The sequence below is a fragment of the Orbicella faveolata genome, unplaced genomic scaffold (assembly GCF_042242905.1).
Source record: "Orbicella faveolata isolate gen_17 unplaced genomic scaffold, um_ofav_v1 contig_25, whole genome shotgun sequence".
NCBI lineage: Eukaryota > Metazoa > Cnidaria > Anthozoa > Scleractinia > Merulinidae > Orbicella > Orbicella faveolata.
Genome location: NW_028301553.1, coordinates 7,115,936 through 7,136,548, shown reverse-complemented (window position 1 = coordinate 7,136,548; position 20,613 = coordinate 7,115,936). Strand labels below are relative to the sequence as shown.

At 39.6% G+C, this 20,613-nt stretch overlaps 3 protein-coding genes across 4 annotated transcripts; 2 read left to right on the top strand and 1 right to left on the bottom strand.

The window, feature by feature from the left end:
* Window positions 1-143: 143 nt before the first annotated feature.
* On the bottom strand, window positions 144-4,729 carry LOC110044212 (ras-related GTP-binding protein A). Its single transcript, XM_020749718.2, has 8 exons — window positions 4,593-4,729; window positions 4,388-4,487; window positions 4,121-4,187; window positions 3,273-3,495; window positions 2,428-2,646; window positions 2,261-2,352; window positions 1,724-1,839; window positions 144-1,544 (listed from the first exon to the last, which is right to left on the bottom strand). The coding sequence occupies exons 1-8, from the start codon at window positions 4,620-4,622 to the stop codon at window positions 1,444-1,446; spliced, it is 948 nt and encodes a 315-aa protein (XP_020605377.1). The 5' UTR covers window positions 4,623-4,729; the 3' UTR covers window positions 144-1,443.
* A 63-nt stretch (window positions 4,730-4,792) lies between these two features.
* On the top strand, window positions 4,793-12,314 carry LOC110044211 (uncharacterized). 2 transcript variants are annotated; one of them, XM_089293300.1, is made up of 13 exons: window positions 4,793-4,941; window positions 5,303-5,409; window positions 5,577-5,683; window positions 6,567-6,662; window positions 6,825-6,920; window positions 7,547-7,632; window positions 8,199-8,249; window positions 8,625-8,725; window positions 9,506-9,581; window positions 9,683-9,745; window positions 9,835-10,314; window positions 11,166-11,253; window positions 11,804-12,314. In XM_089293300.1, the coding sequence occupies exons 1-13, from the start codon at window positions 4,870-4,872 to the stop codon at window positions 12,112-12,114; spliced, it is 1,734 nt and encodes a 577-aa protein (XP_089149426.1). In that variant the 5' UTR covers window positions 4,793-4,869; the 3' UTR covers window positions 12,115-12,314. The 2 variants fall into 2 exon arrangements, with proteins under 2 accessions (XP_089149426.1, XP_089149425.1); XM_089293299.1 differs by lacking the exon at window positions 4,793-4,941 and having other exon boundaries at window positions 4,968-5,409.
* A 377-nt stretch (window positions 12,315-12,691) lies between these two features.
* On the top strand, window positions 12,692-19,151 carry LOC110057164 (deacylase AADAC-like). The gene is made up of 5 exons (XM_089293325.1): window positions 12,692-13,292; window positions 13,862-14,111; window positions 15,424-15,487; window positions 16,418-16,619; window positions 17,010-19,151. The coding sequence occupies exons 1-5, from the start codon at window positions 13,134-13,136 to the stop codon at window positions 17,544-17,546; spliced, it is 1,212 nt and encodes a 403-aa protein (XP_089149451.1). The 5' UTR covers window positions 12,692-13,133; the 3' UTR covers window positions 17,547-19,151.
* The last annotated feature ends 1,462 nt before the right edge of the window (window positions 19,152-20,613 follow it).

Sequence of the window (20,613 nt, the reverse complement as noted above, 5' to 3'; positions counted from 1 at the left end):
CAGCGGGTGGTTTGTTGGCCAGTTTATTTTAACGTTATCTTAACAACAATTCCCGCTCCCCCACCCCCAGAGTTTAATAGCCTTCATTTCCAAAGTCAATCATTTAGTTTGGTAAATAAAAGAAATCATAGCCGTGACGGTGATTTCCACGATGTTATTTGACCTCTGTTTTATTGTCCTTTGCTCAGTTTCGATTGAGAGAATATTATTATTATTATTATTATTATTATGATTATGATTATGATTATTGTTATTATTATTAACTCTCAGGACAGTGTTTACAACATTTCCAAATACCAAGACATTCGTCACGTATACTTCTCGAAGAGAGAGTATAGCGAGAGGGAATTGGTGCGAGACGAATGTGTCGCCCCAATCTCTTCTCGTCTTCCTGCTCCATACTACCTAGTAAATTTCGAAAGAGAAACAGCAGTGTAAACCCAAAACTTCAGTTACAATTTAATGACTCTGTAAACATTTCTTTCCCTTTAATGAATGTTTTTACTCGCGTTGTGTTCAGCAAAGGCAACATATATATCCCATATATTTTACACATGACAACAACTCGACAAAGGTCTGGCCAGGTTAGCAATCACTCAGCTAGCAGAAGAATTGTACAGTTTGTGTAATTTATACCACAGCAGGTTTAGAATGCAAACTGTGATAGGTTTACTAATGTGTTTGCACCACTCAGAAAATAATAATCATAAAGTCATGTTGCAATTTTGGATTTTTTCAAAACATTGTTTTCATGCAACATTTCAAGTGGCCGTATTAAAAATCCATAGTATACCTTGTATGCCCTTGCCTACAGCACAGGATCACCCCAGGTATATGCAGCAAACTTGTTAAACTTGCTTTTATTTCCATTGCATATTGCAAACAAGATGTTCAAAATTTCTGTTTCTTGATTGGGTGTCGGCTGAATAACAAGCACTCCTCTTACTGACTCAGGGAGGAAAGAAGACAGGACATGAGAGAGTGCTAAATATTCAAGCCTCTCTCGCCTAAACTGAATATCAAGTTCTTGTGTATGACTGTTGTGAATCCAGAGTCAACGAATTATAATAGGCTAATCACAACTTCATTTACCCTTGTTTAGGGATGGTGTCCCATACCTGGCTAGGGATCACAAAACAGAGCACTTGTGTGTGGATGGGACATGACTCAGTGAATTTTTTTGGAGACATGACCACCCAAAGTACAATTTTAGAAACAGGAGATACTAAATAAAACTAGCAGTATTGATGACTGTAAATAATGATTATTACAACAAAATGCAATAATGATAATATGACATACAAAACTGAGAGCTATTCCTAATAACATGGAAAGACTATAATTTACAATGTCATTAGCCATTCTAGCATTATTTTCTGTTTTATGTAGCAATAATATTATTATGGAGAATGTTCTTGTAGGAATGATATCATCCTACATCCTTTATCTTCCTTTTAGAGAATGCTGACCATTACTTGAAACCTTTTCAAGCTTCTCAAAGTGTTTCCTTGCATTGCGAATGTTAATCTGTGTGGCAGCCGATGCTATAGCAAACAAAACTGTGTGTTAACGGACAGAAAAACCACAGAAAAACCACAGTGTATTGTGACATAAAAAATATTGCAACACCGCTCCTCTAAAAATCAGCTCTTTATTTTTTTTCGGCCCACAAGATATACAGTGAAATCACTCATGGCTAGTAGATTAATGTGCTTGTACTTACGGATTGTAGAATCTGACATGATAACCATGACGTATGTGTTTGGGGTAAAGACATCAATATAAGCTGCAAATGCTGAATTGCGCACCTCCATGCTTTGAAAATGAGCATGTAGTTTACTGATAAAGATAGAAATGAAGAATAAGTTAACTTGGCAAGGAACCATCCAAAACATTAGTTGTCAACACTCGCTGATAAGGCAGACTTGCAGGCAGGCTTTTAGCCAGGATTTGAAAGTTGGACATCCAAAATGCACTAGAGGGCCTGCTCAAATGAACAATTTATAAGGCAACATAAACGATTTTCTTTAATAAATGGCCATCTACAGGACGCCTAGAGTCCCATCTGGCCAAAAGCCTGCTTGCAGGTAGGTTCGGAAGCCCAATTGTTAGAGGAAAAATTTTCAGAACAAAAGAAAAACACAATAAGTCTTAATAAAAACTACAAAGCAGACTTGCTTCAATGAGTGTGATCTGCAAATAGTCTCAACAGTGAAAATATCAACTGAAACAATTAAGACTTGATTAATTTACGACTTACCTACAACTTAATTTAAACTGTTTGATGATGTTACTGATTTTCTCAAACCTGTGTACATCTTTATGAGACTTGCGTTGACAATAAGAAATAACCTGAAATTGGAATGACAATCAAGGATTTAAGCACGGTAGGTTATATGAAGAAGATGCAAATAAATGAAAGCTTACTAGAAATGTGGCTCTCTCAAACAGGAGGACTTCATCTGCATCAATGATGGATGCAAAGTTCTCAAGATTCTGTTCCAGCTGTGTAACATTGGGAATGAGTTGGTACACAATCGATGACCAAGCCTTGTACAGTGTTTCATCCCAAATAGATGTTCGGAAACATGTGCAATCCAGTGGCTTTGACAGTCTCTTGAGATCCTCTTCACGCTCTCTGAAAATCTGAAAAAAATTGCGTACAGTTATAAAAATTTAAAACATCGTAATTATATTGTAATTGTTATTACTAAGTGAATAAAATATGAAATATTTTTGTGACCTGCATATGGCAACATCTGCTATTAATGGCCAATTTTGTTTTGTTTTAATGGACAATCTATACATTCACTCTAATTTCAACCTCTCTACAATGGTCACCTCTCCACGATGACAACACCATGACTACAGCACATCCCAACTGCCAAAATAACACGGCCAGTCGGTCAACAACTGATGAATGGTGTATACATAAACCCATTTATTGTAAAATGTCACTTGGCTTGATCTGTACCATGCATCATTCAGTGGTTCCTGTTTCTGTTCAGTTTCTGTTTTATTGATGAACTGTATATTTTACTGTGTTATGTATTTCTATGCTACAATAAGCATTTTTAAAAATAAAAGTGTGTTGCAACCCGCAAAAACCAGGTGCCCAATAATATTATTACACCCATACGTCAAAATTACGGTCCCTTCCTCTACAACTGCCACTTTCCGCTGTCCCCAAGGTGGCCATTGTGGACAGGTTCAACTGTATGCAATTTAAGAAAATAAACAGGAGAATTCTCAATATAACAGGCTTTTCTCACCGTGTCTCTCTGATCCTCTTGGACTAAGTCCATTTTGTGAATAAGACAGAATATCTTGGCATCTGGTGAGTTTTGAAGAATAGCTTCTAGACACGTCTGGTAATAGTGCATATCTTTCTCCAGTTCTCGACTCTCCACATCAAACACATAGATAAGTACTTCAACATTTCTGAAAATGTTGTCTCTTTGACTTGTAAAGTAGTTCTCCATAAATGCCTCTTGTCTGCAAAAAATAAGACAAAGGTAATTATTTCTACCAAGGCTTCACTTCTAAGAGGCTAGAGGGTCTACTCTTAACAAGATAACAGTTGAGGGTTTGACAAGGCTTGAAACATAAAGTATGTATGTATGTAAACATTCACTGACAATGGTAGCGTCTACATGATGTACTTGACCCCTACAACTAGACGCTGACTTTACATTAAACACTGATTGCCAGGGTTTGCTATCACTCTTGCCCAGATAACATGCCTTGCACAAACGCCTAGTTCACACTAGCCTAGTGGCATAATGTCATAAACATGATGATGTAAGAAGCATAGTATAGTTATGTTGTTACCTTTGCAGTGTGAATATCCTGACAATACGAAACACTGTTATAGCAACATAACAACATGAACATAATGACATAAGGGGAAAAAAACAAATCTTCTCCTTATGTCTTTATGTAGATGTTCACATTCCTGATATAAGCCATCCGTAAGTCGTTACATCAATATGTCGTTTACGCCGTTAGGCCTTACTGCCCACAAAAAGCTGATGGTTTGTCAGAATGTTGAGTTACAGCTGTAGGTTCACAATAAGGATTTAACTAAATACTGATTAGCACATAAATGCATGATTTTTACCCTCCACAGTCCCACAGATTGAGAACCAAATTGCCAAGAAATCGGACGTGGGAATGCTCAACGTCAACTGTAAATCAAAAAGGCGAAAGTACACTGAGAGAACAAATTAAGGTTTACTAAATTTGATTACACAGAACGGAACGGTCTCTTCATACGCACTGACAGATTACAATTAACGAACGCGACAAAATGTAAAGCGTTTTTTAATGGAGAAAACGAACTCAAAACAATTAAAAGATTACAAAATTAATGAAAGGAGAGACTTACTTGTCGCTCCAAGTCTTCTTGTGTCTCTTGCAATGTAATTTGCGAAAATAATCGACCTCATGCTTGTTTTACCAGAGCCACTTTTGCCCATAAGAAGAACCTAAAAGATTTCAAAAATTTTGACGACCACAAAACACACGCTAATGTTAAAACGCATCTTAACTCTCACAAAGAAATAAAGCAGCATAAAAATATCAACACATACCTTCTTCTTCATCTTGACGTTCTTTTCCATGAGTGAAAACTAATAAGATTTACGAAACTACGGTGATTTCTCGTAGCGATCCACTAGCACACTATTTTCGCGAGGAAGTCATGTGAGGAAAGAAATCAATTTTTTTTTGGAGCAGCGGTGATTACATGAAATATTTGTACGTCATGCTTTTGGTACACGAAATTTCCAACAATCGACGAGAGACTGAAACTAGTTTTTCATAACAAAGATGGCGAAGATGTAGTGAAAATCAACGTTGATTAGGAAAATGGGGAAAAGTGAAATCGAAAAGCCACCCAGTTCCAAAACCAAGAAAGAAAGGCTGCTGTTTCCGACAAAGGTGTTTATTTAAATTGCTCTGAGCTTTGAATTTAGCTTGGTCTCTATCTAATTGTTTGTCTATCTCTCTACAACATTCGAGTTTCGTATGTCCTACACTCACATTACTTTATAAGCTTACTAAGCTTACATCAACTCGGAATATCAGAGCATTGTCGAAGTTACGTTTTCAAATTTATTAATAATGATTTAGAATTTGAATAAGCTTTGTATAATTATTTGCTGGAAAACTATTTTAGAACTACGGTGTAACAACAGTCATGGAGTCTAGCCTTTTTCAAGTGCATTTGAGTAAGAAATCTAAGACCCAAGTCAACTGCTTGCATACATGTAGTCACGTTTCTTTTCCAATGTCCTTTGAGGTTGTGATTCGACGCCTTCCTCCATCACTCACTGAAGAACAGCTGAAAGAAGAGCTTGGCGGCCTGCCAGAGCATGATTTTTTCTATTTTGTTGGTAGTGATATGAGGTATAAAAAGGTTTTATTTCCTTTTGTTCTGTTTCATTTTATCTGTTTGATATTGCCAGCAGAGTACAGACAAAAGTGACCACCAAACACTAGACTAAAATAATGGTACAGATATTTTTAGGCTGTAATAAGTAAAATAGGAATAAATTTTAACAATTTGTTTGCAGCTTTGGCCCCATATCTTTTTCAAGAGCTTACATCAATTTTAAAAACAGAGATGACATAATAACATTTCGAGATCAATTTGATGGTCATTGTTTTGTGGATAGCAGAGGTATGTTCAATACTTTCTTGTTTTCTAAGATATTTTTGTTCCAGAAAATTCTATACTGTCCTGAGAATATCCCCCTTCCCCCACTGCTCACCCCTCAAAGATTGTTTTTTAGGGGGGTTCGCAATTCCAGTTCAGTCTCATACTCTCCTTTAAACTTTTGGCCTTTGAGAACCCCTTTCCCATCAGAATTTACCTTTTTTTTTACCATGGGTGGATTTTGGAAAGCCCAGTGGCCTAATGTTTAGTTTGTTGGACTTCAAATCAAGCTGCTTGTCCTGGCCAGGGTCATTGTGTTGTATAAACAATAGCCTCCATTTGGTGTGAAAAGATGCTTGGAAGTCGTCCGTGGACATTATCTGTTCCAAGAAGCAAACAGTTTTTCTTGAGTGAACTTTGAGCTTTGAGGAACAGACAGTGTCCACGGACAAATATCTGAGCATATTTTGGTACCAAATGGAGTCTATTGTTTTTATTATCCTTCAAATCTTTCTTGCAACATGGGCAGTTTTTAAAATTGGGGAATATCACTCGGATATTCCCCAGTTTAAGCTGGGGAATATTCAGTCACATGACATGTTAAGACCAATAGTACACGAGTGAAAATATTTGATGGATAATAAGTTCTGTTATATTTAAATGGGTACTGATGAATTTTCTGCTGGGGGTAACCATGGGAAAAAGTAGCATCCCATCCAGCGGGGAGTAGACATGGTTCCTTATCCTAGAGAAACTCCAATAGGGACCACTTGGCTTGACACAGACTTTTATTCCAAACTTTATGGGTGGGGATGGATATTTTTTGGGAACCACATGATGACAAATAATGGTATTTTGCTCAAACCTTCCGATACTTGACTTTTTAAAATAATTATTTTGCTGCTAGGGGGAGAATATCCAGCTGTTGTGGAGTATGCTCCTTATCAAGCAGTGCCTAAAAAGAAAGTCAAAAAAGATCCTAAGATTGGAACCATTCTTGAAGGTGTGTAACTCTACATTTTTAACCAAATTTTTGGCAATATTTTTTGTACAATTTCAGGTTGTTTGGGATTCTTTTTCTCTACTTTTTTGCTGTGTGGGATTTTTTTGAGACTAGAAGGATTTTATTGGTTTCTTATGCTTCTATCCTTTATTTCATTGCTAGATCCTGACTACCTGGCATTCGTGGAATCTCTCAACAAAGCTGAAGAACCACCTCCAAGTATTGAAGCTCATTTAGAAGAGATTGAAGCAAAAAAATGTAAATACTTTTAAAATCCATTGCTCATAACTTTAAAAATTTTCAGCTCAGGCCATGGTTAAATGCTGAACTTAACATGAGTTGAACCTAATGCACATGAGCATAAGCTTTTGTTTATTGTTTATTTGTGTTAATTTTTGCTTAGTTATCTCTCACAAGGGAAAGAAATTGCTTCTGAGACAGCGTGGCATGTTTCTTGAGTGCAGGCTAGCAGAATAGTAGTTCCCCTCACAGCACATTCTGTTCTCCTCTTCCCACACATCTGCTTCACATCAGTGTACATTCCTTTCCCACTGTTTGTTATAGTTTTTCTTGGACCAGTCAGCACCTAGTTGTTGTATACACTGCACCAATCACAGTGTAGCTTACCATCTTGATGTTTTCTTTCTGGAAAAACCCGGACCGCCACTGATTGGTAGACATTTTAGGTGCAAACCTCTGCAAGAAAAAGAAAGAGGGACTGTGATTGGTTTATTTCAAGAACAGAATGTAAGTCAGTTTGAAGCAGCTGGGTGGGGACAGGATGGTTTGCATGACTTGAGCCCAAGACTAGAAAAACAGGTTCTTTTTGTGGTTTGATCATTGTAGTGTAAATCATACTTAAATTGAGTTTTTCTGATTCCTAGCTTCATCTGAGTCAACCAAGACGAGTACACCATTACTGGAGTATTTGAAAATGAAAAGGAGTTCACGTAGCAGACCTGTGTCTTCTGTAAGTGCTGTTGATGAATATATCTCTAGGTTTAGTCATAGTGATGGTAGAATCTGATCAGAAAGAAGTGTCCTGGCCTAATGGTTAGTGTACAGTTAGACATCTTATCCAGCTAGAGATCTCAGGTTTGAGCAGCTGAGAGTGCAAAATATTTACACCCGAATCGTACGTTTTTGGTATGCTTCAGCGGATTTCACTCGAGTTGGTCAAGCCATGGCTTGTATTTTAGTGAGACATGGTCAAGCTGAAATACCCATAGCGAGACCTAGAGTCTTGTAATCAGATATGCTGCTGAAGTGTACCAAAAAGGTACATTATTATTATGTCAAGTGACTGTCATGATATCGTAGCCATATCAGGTCAGTGACTTGATATCACAACGATATCAGGACAGTAATTACTGCCTCTGATTGGCTAATATCATACCTCCAGTAATGCATGCAAATGGTTTTAGCCACCTTTGTTTTGCACGAGGAGGCAATTTTGCAAGTTGCCTATAAAATCAACATAAAACAACCTGCCTATTTTTTCTTTGTTGTTGTTGTTTTTTTGTTTCCTGATCATAGCGTGGTACACCAGAGAAAAAGAGAAGACCTGACAGGGAGGAACTCTCAAAGGTAAACGTTCTCTTGCTATGTTTTATAATTTGCAAGCTGTTAGGCAGTTCCGTAGTGATTAACTCATGTTAAAGCTGTTAGCTTTGTTACTCAGAACTTCAGTAGGTGTCAAACAGGAGCTCGCTGTTCTAGCAAGCGTATTTATGCAGTCCGTGTCCCGCCCCGCACTATCATCCCATCCCGCGACACCATCGAAGTTCGTGCCGGAAGTTTGAATTGCAAACGAGACTAGAAGTTTAATATTATGCCACAACTAGCAATTATAGTATTAACAAACCATGAAAGGAAAAATAAGATAGTTTGAAGACTGGAAGGTCAACGTGTAAAGAAAAACGCTATATGTTTAGCCTGACTTTACTTTCTTGTTTTGTTTAGTCGCCAAAGAAATCTTCTGCCTCAAGTTTGTCTTCCAACAAAGATTCAGGTGCTAAAAGCACATCAAGCCATCCTCCCAAGGAGGAAAAACCTAAAGACGAGTAAGATTAACTGTTGTTATGCGCCGTCCACACTGCGCCGGAGGAATTTGAAAACAGAGGTTTCACGCTGAAAACGCATCAGATGTTTTCCGTTCACACTGCGCCGGAGGAATTTAAAAGCGGAGGTCTCACTCTGAAAACGCATCAAATGTTTTCCGTCCGCTTTAGTGACTACGTCTGAGATCTTTTAAAACGCAAAAATCACTGGTCATTCTGGATTTGTGTTTGCGGAAAACTCTGTCAGGGAAATTTTATGACTATCGTGACGACATCGTTTTCGAAAATCTCCGTTTTCAAAATGTGTTCCGTCGATCGACACGAAAACAAATCCGGCGTTTTATTTCCTCTGGTTTGAAGCGCGTTGTCGAAAAGCTTCGTATCCGTGACGGATTAGTGTAGACGGTAGGCCAAACCGTAGAAATAAAGCTGCGTTTTCAAATTCCTCCGGTTTGAAGAGCGTTTTCGAAAAGCTCCGTTTTCGTGACGGATTAGTGTGGACGGTAGGCCTAACCTTAGAAATAAAGCTGCGTTTTCAGACTGATTCCTCTGACGAGATGTGGACGCCGCCTTAGATCTGTACTGTGTTAATAAAACAAAATGTAAAATATGAACATAAGTAATAGGTTATTATATCAGAGGTTAGTTTATAAGATAAAAATATATAACAGTTGTGAAAGTGTTAGTCTCATCGAATGCCAACTTTGAAAACAAAGAAGGTTCGAAGTAAATCAATAACTGTTAATTAATTTATTTATTTTTCGAAATATTTTATCCTCCAAGGAGGAAAGATGCAAAAAGTAAAGAAGAAAGTCGCAGAAAAGATGAGATGGAGAGAAAAGGCAGCAAAGACTCAAAGGTATAGCAATCGGAGACGAAATATTATAATTGTTTGATGTAAGGACAACTGTCCTGTGTCGCAGGCCGTAAACAATTGTTTTTATGATGGTTGCCTTTCAGACTTCTCCACCTTCGAAGGACAAATCAGATTCAAAATTGCTATCCAAAGGAAAAGAAGAAAAGGTCGGTGATAACTGAATATTTCTTGTTCTCGTTTTTCGTGTGATAAAATCGTGACTTTTCGTTTGTTCTTTTCTTTCCTTGTATCCTAGGGTCGACCTGATTCGGGAAGATTCGGAAGGCGCCCCGACAGCCGACGTTCCGACGAGCGACGTCCGGAAGACAGGCGAAACACTAATCGGAGAGAACGAAGGGATGCTCCGGAAAGTTCTGGAAGTGATCGAGGACGAGATGATCGTTTTCGGAAAGACGGCGGGAGTGACACGAGTGGCCGACGAGACCGAAGACCCGACAGTCGACGAGATTCGCGACCAACTCGAGAATCCGAAAACAAGCCGAAAGACCGAGAAACCTTGCCGAAAGCAGCCGATTCTGACAAAGGTGTAAAACGCGGTAAAGAGCAAGACAAGGAGCACGTGAGCGACTCGGCGAAGGAAAGCGAAAAGAAGGCTAGAGACAGCGGAGAGGTTGGTGATAACACCCCTCCAGGAGAGGAAGCCAAGGGAACTTCAAAGGAGGAAAAAAGTCGAAGTGAAGAAGAAGCGATCAAACAGCGGCGACTACGAAACAAGGTAAAAAGCAAAAACATGATAAATGGTAGTCCCTTTTGAGCCGCGTTTTGGCTCGTCACTTTTAAATACGTGATGTCGCAAAAGCGCTGTGTGCCTATGTGTTAGAGACTTAGAGCATTAAACAACAACAAAAAATGGTTATTTGCGGGTGGTTTTAAAGGTAGGAGAAGGGGAGGAATCTTGAGCGCCGTAAAAGAATGAAAAATGAAGTTGTTATCAGTGGAAAGCCTGCACTTTTGTTGTGCAGGCGGAATTGACTTTTGATCAGAAATGTCTCCCAGTTAGACATTTTACCGTAAGGAGATTTTTCATAGCGAGTAATGAACTGTAAGAACGCCTATAATTTTCTCCAGTAAGGGTAAATGAATAACCTTCAGTGTAGGCGATTTAGATGGGTGAGCGCCACCCTGGGTGCCTGTTGTAATACTGAACCACTCGGAATAATTAAGCTACGCATGCCTGCAGAATGTGTGAACCGCTAGAGATATTTAAACTATTAATTATTCAATTTCAGTGGAGTTTAACCGTCGTTCGGTTTAAACGTAAACTTAGTGTCAATCGCTTCGCGTTCGATAGCCAGTGCCAGAGGCTTGTTTTCGTCGTAAAGCCGCGCACTGATAGCGGCTTCGCCACGAAAGAAAAAGTCAAAAACCCTCTGGCACCCAGGGTAGGTGAGCGCTGAATATTATTGTTTGTAATTCTGTGTCTGGTCGCCCTCTCGGAGTCACCAAACGTAGTATTGTCACTTTTTTTGCACTCACCCCAAACCTACCCTGTTTTTCGAGCACTCGCTCGTTCAGACTCCTTTATTGCCGACTTAAAAATAAACTACTTGTTGTGATTCCTCGTAGGATCGACCTGACCGAGCTATTTACCAGCCAAGATCAGTTTCACGGGGAGGTTCAAAAGCAGACTCGCCAAAAACAAGTGAAACTACAGGTACTTATTAAACTGGATAGCCAACAAGCGCGAGTGGAATGATTGTTTTATTAAAAAAAGCCCGCAACATATAGAAAATAACAACACAGAGCATGGTATAATGGCCTATGGAAACTCTTGAATTGCATTATCCAAGGATCACATTTTTATTAAAAGGGTTTATATAACAAGGGGTTATAAGTAATAATATAACCTCCTGTCTATACAGGCCCAGAGCATTACACCTAGGCAATGAGAAAGTTTTCAAATACAGTACTGCTCAAAACCAAAAGCCCATTAGAGATTTATGGGATTCAGTCAAAATGTTTAATCAAAGCGTCTTCCTTACAATATCTCATGAGAGCCGTGACAAGTAAGAGACAAACTGAATGAACCTAAATTTTTGCGAGATTCGTATGTTGAATATAAATTCATTTTTTAATCGACGTTGTCCTTGGCGTTGCCGTCGTTGTTTCTTTTCGACAACCGACGTAGCATTCCAATACTTCAAAAATGCGCCTCTGTTGTCCTGTTGTGATATACCTGAGGTTTTCGTTTTCGTTTCTTGCAGAAAAAGAACGGAGCAAAGACCCGAAGGGTAGGGAGAAGAATCGTGAACCAGAACGTGATACGAGAAAAACTCGTGACGAAAAACCGCGTGATCGATATCGCGACGATCGAAGAGAGCGTGACAGGGATCGAAGAACTGACCGTGAAAAGGATCGTGAACGCGAGCGCCCGCGAGAAAAGACACGTGATCGTGAACCAGAGAGTGACAGAAGGCGTGACATTGAGCGCGCAAATGAAGAACGAGAGGATAAAAGCAAAGCTGAAAAATGCGAGAGCGAACGTAATGAGACGAAGAAAACAACTTGTGAATGACACTCCAGTCTGGATATTAGTGCAAAAACAGCGAGGCGATCGTTCATTTTTCTTGTGAAAAATATTTTCTTCGCGACCGTAAACCACAAAGCGGTTTTTATCCCGCTTATCAAGAGCATCTTTTGGACTCATCGTTGAAGAAACGTTTTCTGTTTATAAACTGAATTAAAAAGTTCAAATAAAACCATTCGAGAAACAAAGGGAAATGCGTTCTTGCCTCAAAGCAGTCGGGGCTGTTATGATTTTTTTCCCGTTTGTTCGTTGTGATAAAACTGAATTAAATCCACTATACGCCGCGAAAATATACCCCCATAAGAGAAAATGAATGGTCTCTTGGCCCCCATCAAGGCCTTAAAACAGCGTTTTCCCGAAGCACCCACGGTTCATATTGACATGTCCATATGAGCTGCAAAGAACCCCTGTCCGTTAGGGCCGACCTGCTATTGATGATTTTTTAGGCGCTCGGAGATAAGGCCGAACCGCAGTTCATTTTCGTCCCCATAGCCCTTATAGCTTCTCTTAGCCGGTAGGATCTGGGCACGAACGAAGGGACAGTGTTGCATGCTGCTGTTTCAGGGCTCTTCAATGATTCTTTATTAATGTGGAATGTCATTTTCTAGGAGTGAGCGCTTCGCAGAGTTCTAAGTCTTTGTAAGGATTTTAAACGAAATAATTCATCTTCAAAGAGCGGCATGCCTACAATCTCAAATGGCTGAAAATCACGAGCGTGATTTTAGCTTTGTCACGCGCCGCTATTACCCAAATTCCAAATACACTGGTTTCCAAACGAACGAAGCTAAGGAGCTGAAAAGTTGCAAAAAGGATATGAATTCAGCGCCTCTTTGTATGTCTCATGATTTTGATGAAGGATTTTAAAGTCAACCTCGTTTAGAACGAAGTGGGTAAACACTTTAGTTGATGACATCACGTCACCACATGAAACGCTCGTTTAGGTTCGTCACGTAACGCTCGTTACAGAAAAGAAGTCGGCCATAGTCGGGGCATGCACTGCGGCGAACATGGCAAACTGTTGTCTAATTTTCACAGGGTTTCTCGCGATCTTGGTCGCCATTATCGTTGGCATGTACTTCAATCGAACTATACCAGAAGGAATGCCTAACGATCAGTTAACCGGTCTGCGAGTGCTGAGTGTCGCCTCGGATATCGTTCAATTTCTGGTAAGTGGACTAACACAGTTGGCTGAACAGAATACGCTGAGTAATGTAGATGTGAAGTAAAATGCCTCACCAGCGGAACATGATAAAAACTGAAATATCTTACCTTGAATTTGTATTGTTTTATTGTTGTACTAATTCATAGCGGTACTTTATTTGACCTCGAGCAACACCGGCCTAATGAGTTGAGCCGCAGAAAAAACTTAAAATCTAGCTAAAGGGAATCAAACCTGAGTCCCAGGTAATCAGGTTTTCATATGAATACTTCCGAATTCTCCCAAACTTTGTCAAGCTTTCGCATCAGCCTAGCTATGGAAACAAGACGCAGCCATTTTGTACAGTCGCGTACTTCTCCACAACAACTGGGGACAGAGGAAAGTGGTTATTGTAGAGAGTTGGCCGTTACTGCCCTCCCCAACTCTTGATACCACAGTTTTAGTTATAAAGCCACTGGATGTAGATTAGGGGTTGGGAGGTGGGCTGGGGACATCAAGTTCCCGCTATTTTCCTGAAAATTTCGGAGTTAAATATTATCCTAGTTGGCTTGATTTTATCCTGATTTTTATTTCAAGGGCTATACAGCTTCACTGTTTAGGATTGGTGACTCACCAATGGAAAATGAGAAAACAATGCAGGGCTGGGCAATTGCACTGAAAACTGCCACTAAAAAAGATCATGATCATGAAAGGTTCTTGGAAATCAGAGATGAAAAGATAGCCAACATTCCTGTTCGTATTTACAAACCAAAGAAAATTGACGCAGGCAAGAAATCAACTGGGCTTGTTTTTCTGCACGGTGGTGGATGGACTATTGGAACTGTTGGTGGGTTACAAATCATATTATAAATAAATAATAAATAAATGAATAAGTTATAAGGCTTTTATTATGTCCTTTCCTTAATTTTGACAGTACAATTTTGACTGCCGCTTGTTCTGCAGGCACAGCCACCGTATTCAAGGCTAGGATTCTTTTGAAGAAATGTCTATAATTTCTACCTGAGCTGAGACAATTTCTCCTATATAATCACATGCGTGAAAGTCACGGAAAGTTTTATTTTGTCAGACTGAAGCGCCTGTTGAAAACGCCATGAAATGTTGGATTGACAGTTTTTAAGATAAAAATCATCCAAATATCCAACAGGTTTCAAGCCAGAATCCTAGTGAGAATTCCAAGTCCCATCATCATCCAGCTAGCCAATTCTGCAGAAGTAAATTCTCATTAGGAGTCCTGGTTGAAATCCCACCAGTGCCAGTATACATGTACCTGCCAACTCTCACACCTTAGGCGCGAGTCTCATGCCTGCGGATTGAAAACTTCAATCTCACGCTGACTCAGGTTTACGGGCCAAATTCTCACACCTAATTGAAAAATGTGAGTGGTTGCAGCTTTGCTTGACACAATTTCTAAAACGTGTAACCTCAAATCGATGTGTGGTAAACTCAAATCGATTATGGAGGCGCAGTGGCCGCATGGTTAGTGCACTCGTCCCTGGATCGAGCAGTCCGGGTTCGAGTCCTAGCCAGGGCCACTGTGTTGTGTTCTTGGGCAAGACATGTAACTCTTACAGTGCCTCTCTCCACCCAGGATATGGGTACCGGACAATTGTTGGGGTAACCTGACAAGTTGTGGGGGAGTGACCTGCAATGGACTAGCATCCTGTCCAGGGGGAGTAGAAATACTCCTAGCCGCCTCATGCTACAGAAACCGGGATAAGCTCTGGCAGCTATGAGCCAGTCGGCTCCAAGACTTCACAAATCGATGTAAGAAATGAAAACTATGTGTAAATGACAATACTTCCTTCTTCAAATAGAAAGCACTGGGAGTGAGGTTGCGTTAAGTGATACTCATCCTCAGAGACTGGAACTGCAATGGTCAGGGCTGTTTCCCCTTCTGCTATTGTATGCAAATGTGGTCAAAATAAACCCTTTAAAGTCACTTGTCTTTGGAAGTTTTTGGACGTCTTCGGGAATCTTCGGATATGCTCATGTTGTCTTCAAAAAAACCCAGCACTCCCAGGATAAAAATCTCGCGCCTATAACTCAGAAAAAGTTGGCAGGTATATACCAGTCATCCCTGTCTTTGCCAAAAAGTCTCTTACATTATTACTCCTGATTGGTTTTGTCCTTTATTTTAGAAATGTATCACTCAGTGATTTCTCGTTTGGCTAAAGAAGCTGATGTTGTGTTGGTGTCTGTTGAGTAAGTGAACATACAGAAGGGCAATCACTTGCTAACTTCAATTTGTATCACATTAGAGACTGGGAGGTGTTGTGTTGTGATGGTCATTAACAGTTATAATTATTATGAGCTCAAGATTTTTATATTGTCATAGCTGACGAGGGCACAGCTCAGCTTGAGTCAACTATCATGCAACAAAATTAAGAGCCATCAATCTAATTGTTTTAGACAGTATAAATGTATGCCTAGTAGTTCAAAACTTTATCTAAATCCTCCTCGCAAACACTTGGAAATGTCAAAGTGGCTGCCATTTTGTTAGCAACTGCACACTGCCAGGCTACTCACTATCTGCAACGGCATAGATGTAGTGCCTGAGTAAGCAAGCTAATACGAAAATGGTTTTTGAGATGAAATGCTTGGCCATTAGACTTGCACTAAAGTGAATTAGTTGGATGATTGAGGGGGCTCCATTTTGCCCAAGGCTTAAATAGCTCAGGGCATCATTAATGTGTATTCTGACTGCAAATGACTCTTTAGTAAATGGGTGCTAGAGCATTGTTAGTTCTTCATATCAGAAATAAACTGGGAGAGAGCTTAATTACGGGGTGATTAATTAATGGCTCTATTAATTCAAGGCTTTCCAAGATGCCAAGACTAATTCTATTTTCTGCAAGCTTGAGACTTTTCTTTGTCTTAGCAGGAGAAATCAAAACTCATGGGCGGCCTTGTGAAAAACAATTGCCTAGAATTCTGCAAGCTGTGAATAGTACAATGAACTAACATACCATCTAGCCAGATCAAGGAAGTGTAGCAAATATTTCTAGTCACTTTGTGTTAAAGAAGCCATAGTTACATGCAAGCAATCTGCTACACCATCAGTTTCCTCTAGTCCATTAAGGTTTGGATCAGAATTTAGCTACAACTGACATTGTTATCGTTTAATATTTTCAGGTACAGATTAGCTCCCAAGTACACCTTCCCTGCCCAATTCCATGACTGCTATGCTGTTGTTAAGACCTTGCTAGCTACCGGTGATAAGTATGGTATTGATACTAGCCGCCTTGTTGTTTCCGGGGATAGTGCTGGTGGTAACCTAGCAGCAGCTGTAGCTCTTAAGCTTCGCGATGAAGGGAAACAACAACTGGCTGCTCAGGTAAGGACACCTCAGACCAGCTCCAGTGAAGCTGCAGGGCAGGTGGGGGGAGGGGGGGGGGGGGTGCTGAATCAAGTGGTCCGGGTTTGAGGCCTAGCTGGGGACATTGTGTTCAGTGTTCTTGGGTAAGACACTTCACTCTCGCGGTGCATCTCTCCACCCAGGTGTATAAATGGGAACCAGCCCTTTTAATGCTGGGGGTAACCCTGCCATGGACTAATATCCCATCCAGGGTGGAGTAGAAATACTCTTAGTTGCTTCATAATACAGGAACTAGTGTAGATAAGTGCTGACCTGATGGGCCACTGGGCTCAAATGCAGTTGTAATTAACAACGACTTCTGTGCTACCTAAAACTATAAGTTAATACCGGTTTTGTTTCTGGTTGCAGATTCTTATATACCCCCCACTACAGTTCATGGACTTTTCACTCCCTTCCTATAAAAAGCTAAGCACTTCATTTCTAACAACGTACAAAATGGCAAGTTACTGGTCCTACTACATGACAGGAACTCCAGACATGGTTTCTTCATTTTTGGCACACAGTCATTCAAAGCATCTTCAGAACACAAAGTACTCTTCTTACATCGGAGTTGAGGAGAAGGGGCAGCGCAAACCTCAGATAAAGCCACTGGATGGAATTCCCGAGGTTGTTTTGGATGCTCTTACTGATTACAGAGCAAGCCCTTTGATGGCAGATAATTTGAAGGGGCTGCCCAAAACTTTACTGATGTCATGTGAATTTGATATTCTTAAGGATGAAAATGTTTTGTATAAGGCACGTTTACAAGATGCGGGAGTTAAAGTGACACACTACAATTACATGACGTATCACGCCTTTATGTTTGTTCAGAATGACCCTATGTTTACGACAGAAGAGTTTAATCAAATGTTTCGAGATTTAGTTGATTATCTGAAAGAGTTGTAGGACAGTGGTATAATGGACAATTCCCTCTATTAGATGCACCTGCAGAGAATCATTTTAGTTGTATTCATCATCTTAGACTGGATATTACTGTTTTGATGAATACAAGGTCTACCATGATTCCTGATTCCCTGCAGGTGAGTTTCATAGAGAGAACTGGTCATTACATTTTGCTAAAATTCCTAGAGAAATGCGTACTTATGCATCAGTACTACGGTGGCCAGCATGTGGTTTTCACCTCATATCAAGGTCCTTCCAATTCGGCTGAATGGCGGGGTTGGTTCAGTGGCCTAGTGGTACGGCATCTGACTGGTAACCAGGAGAGCTGGGTTTGATTCCTAGCTGAATGCATTTTAACTCATTTCTTTGTTGTTTCGATTCCTGTTCCCATCATTCACTACTATTAAATATTTGTCAGAAATCACTGTGAATCGCCTTTTGAAGGGAATAGGTTGGTGATCCAAAGATAAATGAGGCAGTTAGTTGTTATTATTTCCCTGCTCATCCTACACAATTATAATCAATACAAAAGAATATTGATACATATATTGAAGCCCTCCTAATACAAGTGACCACTCTCATTTTCAGCTTTAATTTAATACGAAGACCTTCACAAAACATCACTTGCTAAAAGCTCTACACGCGTCACATCTCCCGTATGTGACCATGACTACCAAAAAATGTACACTGAACGTTCAATTTCCTTGTTTATAAAGATGCTATAAGTGACAAATCCTGAGACTGAATGCAGGGAGTCACACTGCATTCCGAGTATACTTCCCCCCCTCCCAAGCCCCTTATTAGGAAAAATACTTCAGGCCTGAAGGGCCTAAAATCTAAAATATTTTGCACCACACCTTAGCTGTAGAAAAAATTTAGGTCGCCACCTTGTAATGAGGTCTGGATCCACCACTGCATGTAGTCAACCAACTTGTACGTCTACACTGTGAGTGGTCAGTTATGAGATTTCATTAATGGAACCTACCAGCTCTACTAGCTATGACCACTAGTCCCAAGTCCCATTGGTGATCACTTACAACAGCTTCTCTTTGTCATGGCTTATCTCATCTCCTACGCAGATGCTCTTTAGGCTCGTCATGCATGCGTTTTCCCCCACGAACAGGAGGAAGATTGCATGATGAGCCTGAAGAGTGTCTGTGTAGAAGGCTATGGTTTATCGTGCAAACAGATTTCTTATTTACTTTGATTCACTCCCATTTAAAAGAAAAGATATTTATTACATTAATACAGTACTGGATCTAGAATTAGTGAATAACCTCAAGCAGTCACCTCTTTCTCAGGTTGGGGTTTACACTACATTTTTTGTGTATGTATCGGATTTTAGAAACAACTCAGTTGCTGTTGATTTCAGAATGAGAGCAACGTGGGATATGTAGAATTAAAAGAAATATTGTTTTAAAAAATGACACAATGTAAAGTAATGCCCAGATTTATGGTTTCTCCACCAAACTTAGTTTTAACAGAAGTTTATTACAGCCATTCATGATTGTGATATTTTAATGAAATTATTGTTAGGCAGTAATCGATTTGTAATAGATCTACAACATAACAGCAATGTAGAAAGAAATAATAAATAGTCTTCAAACAGCTGTTTCTTTTTTTACTTTATTGCATCCTCACTCATTCAGTTCTATATAGCTTTTGTAGTTATTTGCTTGTATCACATCGTAAATGATCTTCTGAGAAAATCAGGCTAGACATGAATAAAAATCGTAACTATCTTCCTGGGTTTTGGTTGTACTATTTCACTTCACACTACTTTTATCTATATACAAAATAAAAAAAAACTAACCATATTAACCCACATCCAATTAAAAAGTTGGTTGCCCTCCTCTCCATCCAGGATGACAGTGAACATGTTTTACTGAGTGTTCTGTTTTGACTCTGCAGGCTTTACTGTCTACTATCCTTTTAAGAAAGTTTCTTTCAAAGACAATTAAAAACTGTTGACAAGAACCTACTATAATGCACTGTATTCTGGATAAATAAAATACCTTACAATAAATAATTAAGAACTTAGTTCCAATTAAATTACTGTAGTGAACAAGGTGAATATTTTGTACACTGTACTCAAAAAGTATGTTCAACAGTATTTACAGCTGTACATGTAACCTTAGTGGGTAAATAATATGAAACATCAAGACTATAATTTTTTGAGTTGTAAACGGATGTAGTTTAAAAAAACCTGAGTGTATTGATTTGGCAACTTGTATGTCTCTAAACTGATGTTAAAACTAACTTATTAAGTAGTACGTTTGCGATGTTGATAAGAGATAGAAAAAATTGAATGCAACTGTGAATTTTTTCAGCTATCCTAGTCACTTTGTCTCTTCAAGAACTAACATTAAGCACCAAGTGCATGACTTATACAAATTAAGAGAATGATACAACATAGAAGGTGGAACTGGCTTAGCCAACTAGCAGTTAGAAAAGAAGGTGAGAATGACTGTTTGATGCAAGGGGTGGACAAGGGAAACCTATAGGACCTGAGTTTGAGTGGGACTGATGAGAAAGGATTAGGAACAAGACTGTATGTATGAGGTTGAAAATGGCCAAAGTCCTGGCAAGGAGCAGTGAGTGTTGGGTCGTCAATGCAGAGGTTTCATTAACATTTCCATCATGGGGACAACTGGCTTTCACAGGTGGTTAAAACTTTTTGAACTGAAAAATTTTCCTCTAGTTGGTCAAACCAGGCAGGAAAAATTGTCCTCAGTTAGCTAGGGTACCCGACCCTTAATTTGCCCAGGGTACCCAACCCTTAATGACACCCCTGCAATGTGATGGCCTTATGCACCTTCTCAAGTGACAAGATCAGATGATGACATGTATAGGAGATGTGGATTGTGCGCAAGACATTTTTTTTACCTCCATAGCACTAACTGCTTGTCATGTCTTTTATGTATTGCACTATGTCAGCAAAAGCTTCATCTCCTTCATCAGTCATAGCTGGTCCTCCTTCAGTTGCCAACGTTACAAAGCCATGAAAAGACCTGTAGTTCTTGTGTTTGACCTTAATCTTTGCACTCGGTAACCGCTCTGCATAAAAGAA

Bases quoted from the DNA above. Each gene is read 5' to 3' on its own strand.
- LOC110044212 (XM_020749718.2), bottom strand. From the start codon at position 4,622: ATGGAAAAGAACGTCAAGATGAAGAAGAAG. The intron at 1,840-2,260 runs GTAAGTCGTAAA...TATCTTTATCAG, and splicing joins CAGTTTAAATTAAGTTGTAG to TAAACTACATGCTCATTTTC. The intron at 1,545-1,723 runs GTAAGTACAAGC...TGTTTGCTATAG, and splicing joins CATGTCAGATTCTACAATCC to CATCGGCTGCCACACAGATT.
- LOC110044211 (XM_089293299.1), top strand. From the start codon at position 5,201: ATGGAGTCTAGCCTTTTTCAAGTGCATTTGAGTAAGAAATCTAAGACC. The intron at 5,410-5,576 runs GTATAAAAAGGT...ATTTGTTTGCAG, and splicing joins TTTGTTGGTAGTGATATGAG to CTTTGGCCCCATATCTTTTT. The intron at 5,684-6,566 runs GTATGTTCAATA...TTTTGCTGCTAG, and splicing joins TTGTTTTGTGGATAGCAGAG to GGGGAGAATATCCAGCTGTT.
- LOC110057164 (XM_089293325.1), top strand. From the start codon at position 13,134: ATGGCAAACTGTTGTCTAATTTTCACAGGGTTTCTCGCGATCTTGGTC. The intron at 13,293-13,861 runs GTAAGTGGACTA...TTTTATTTCAAG, and splicing joins CGGATATCGTTCAATTTCTG to GGCTATACAGCTTCACTGTT. The intron at 15,488-16,417 runs GTAAGTGAACAT...TAATATTTTCAG, and splicing joins GTTGTGTTGGTGTCTGTTGA to GTACAGATTAGCTCCCAAGT.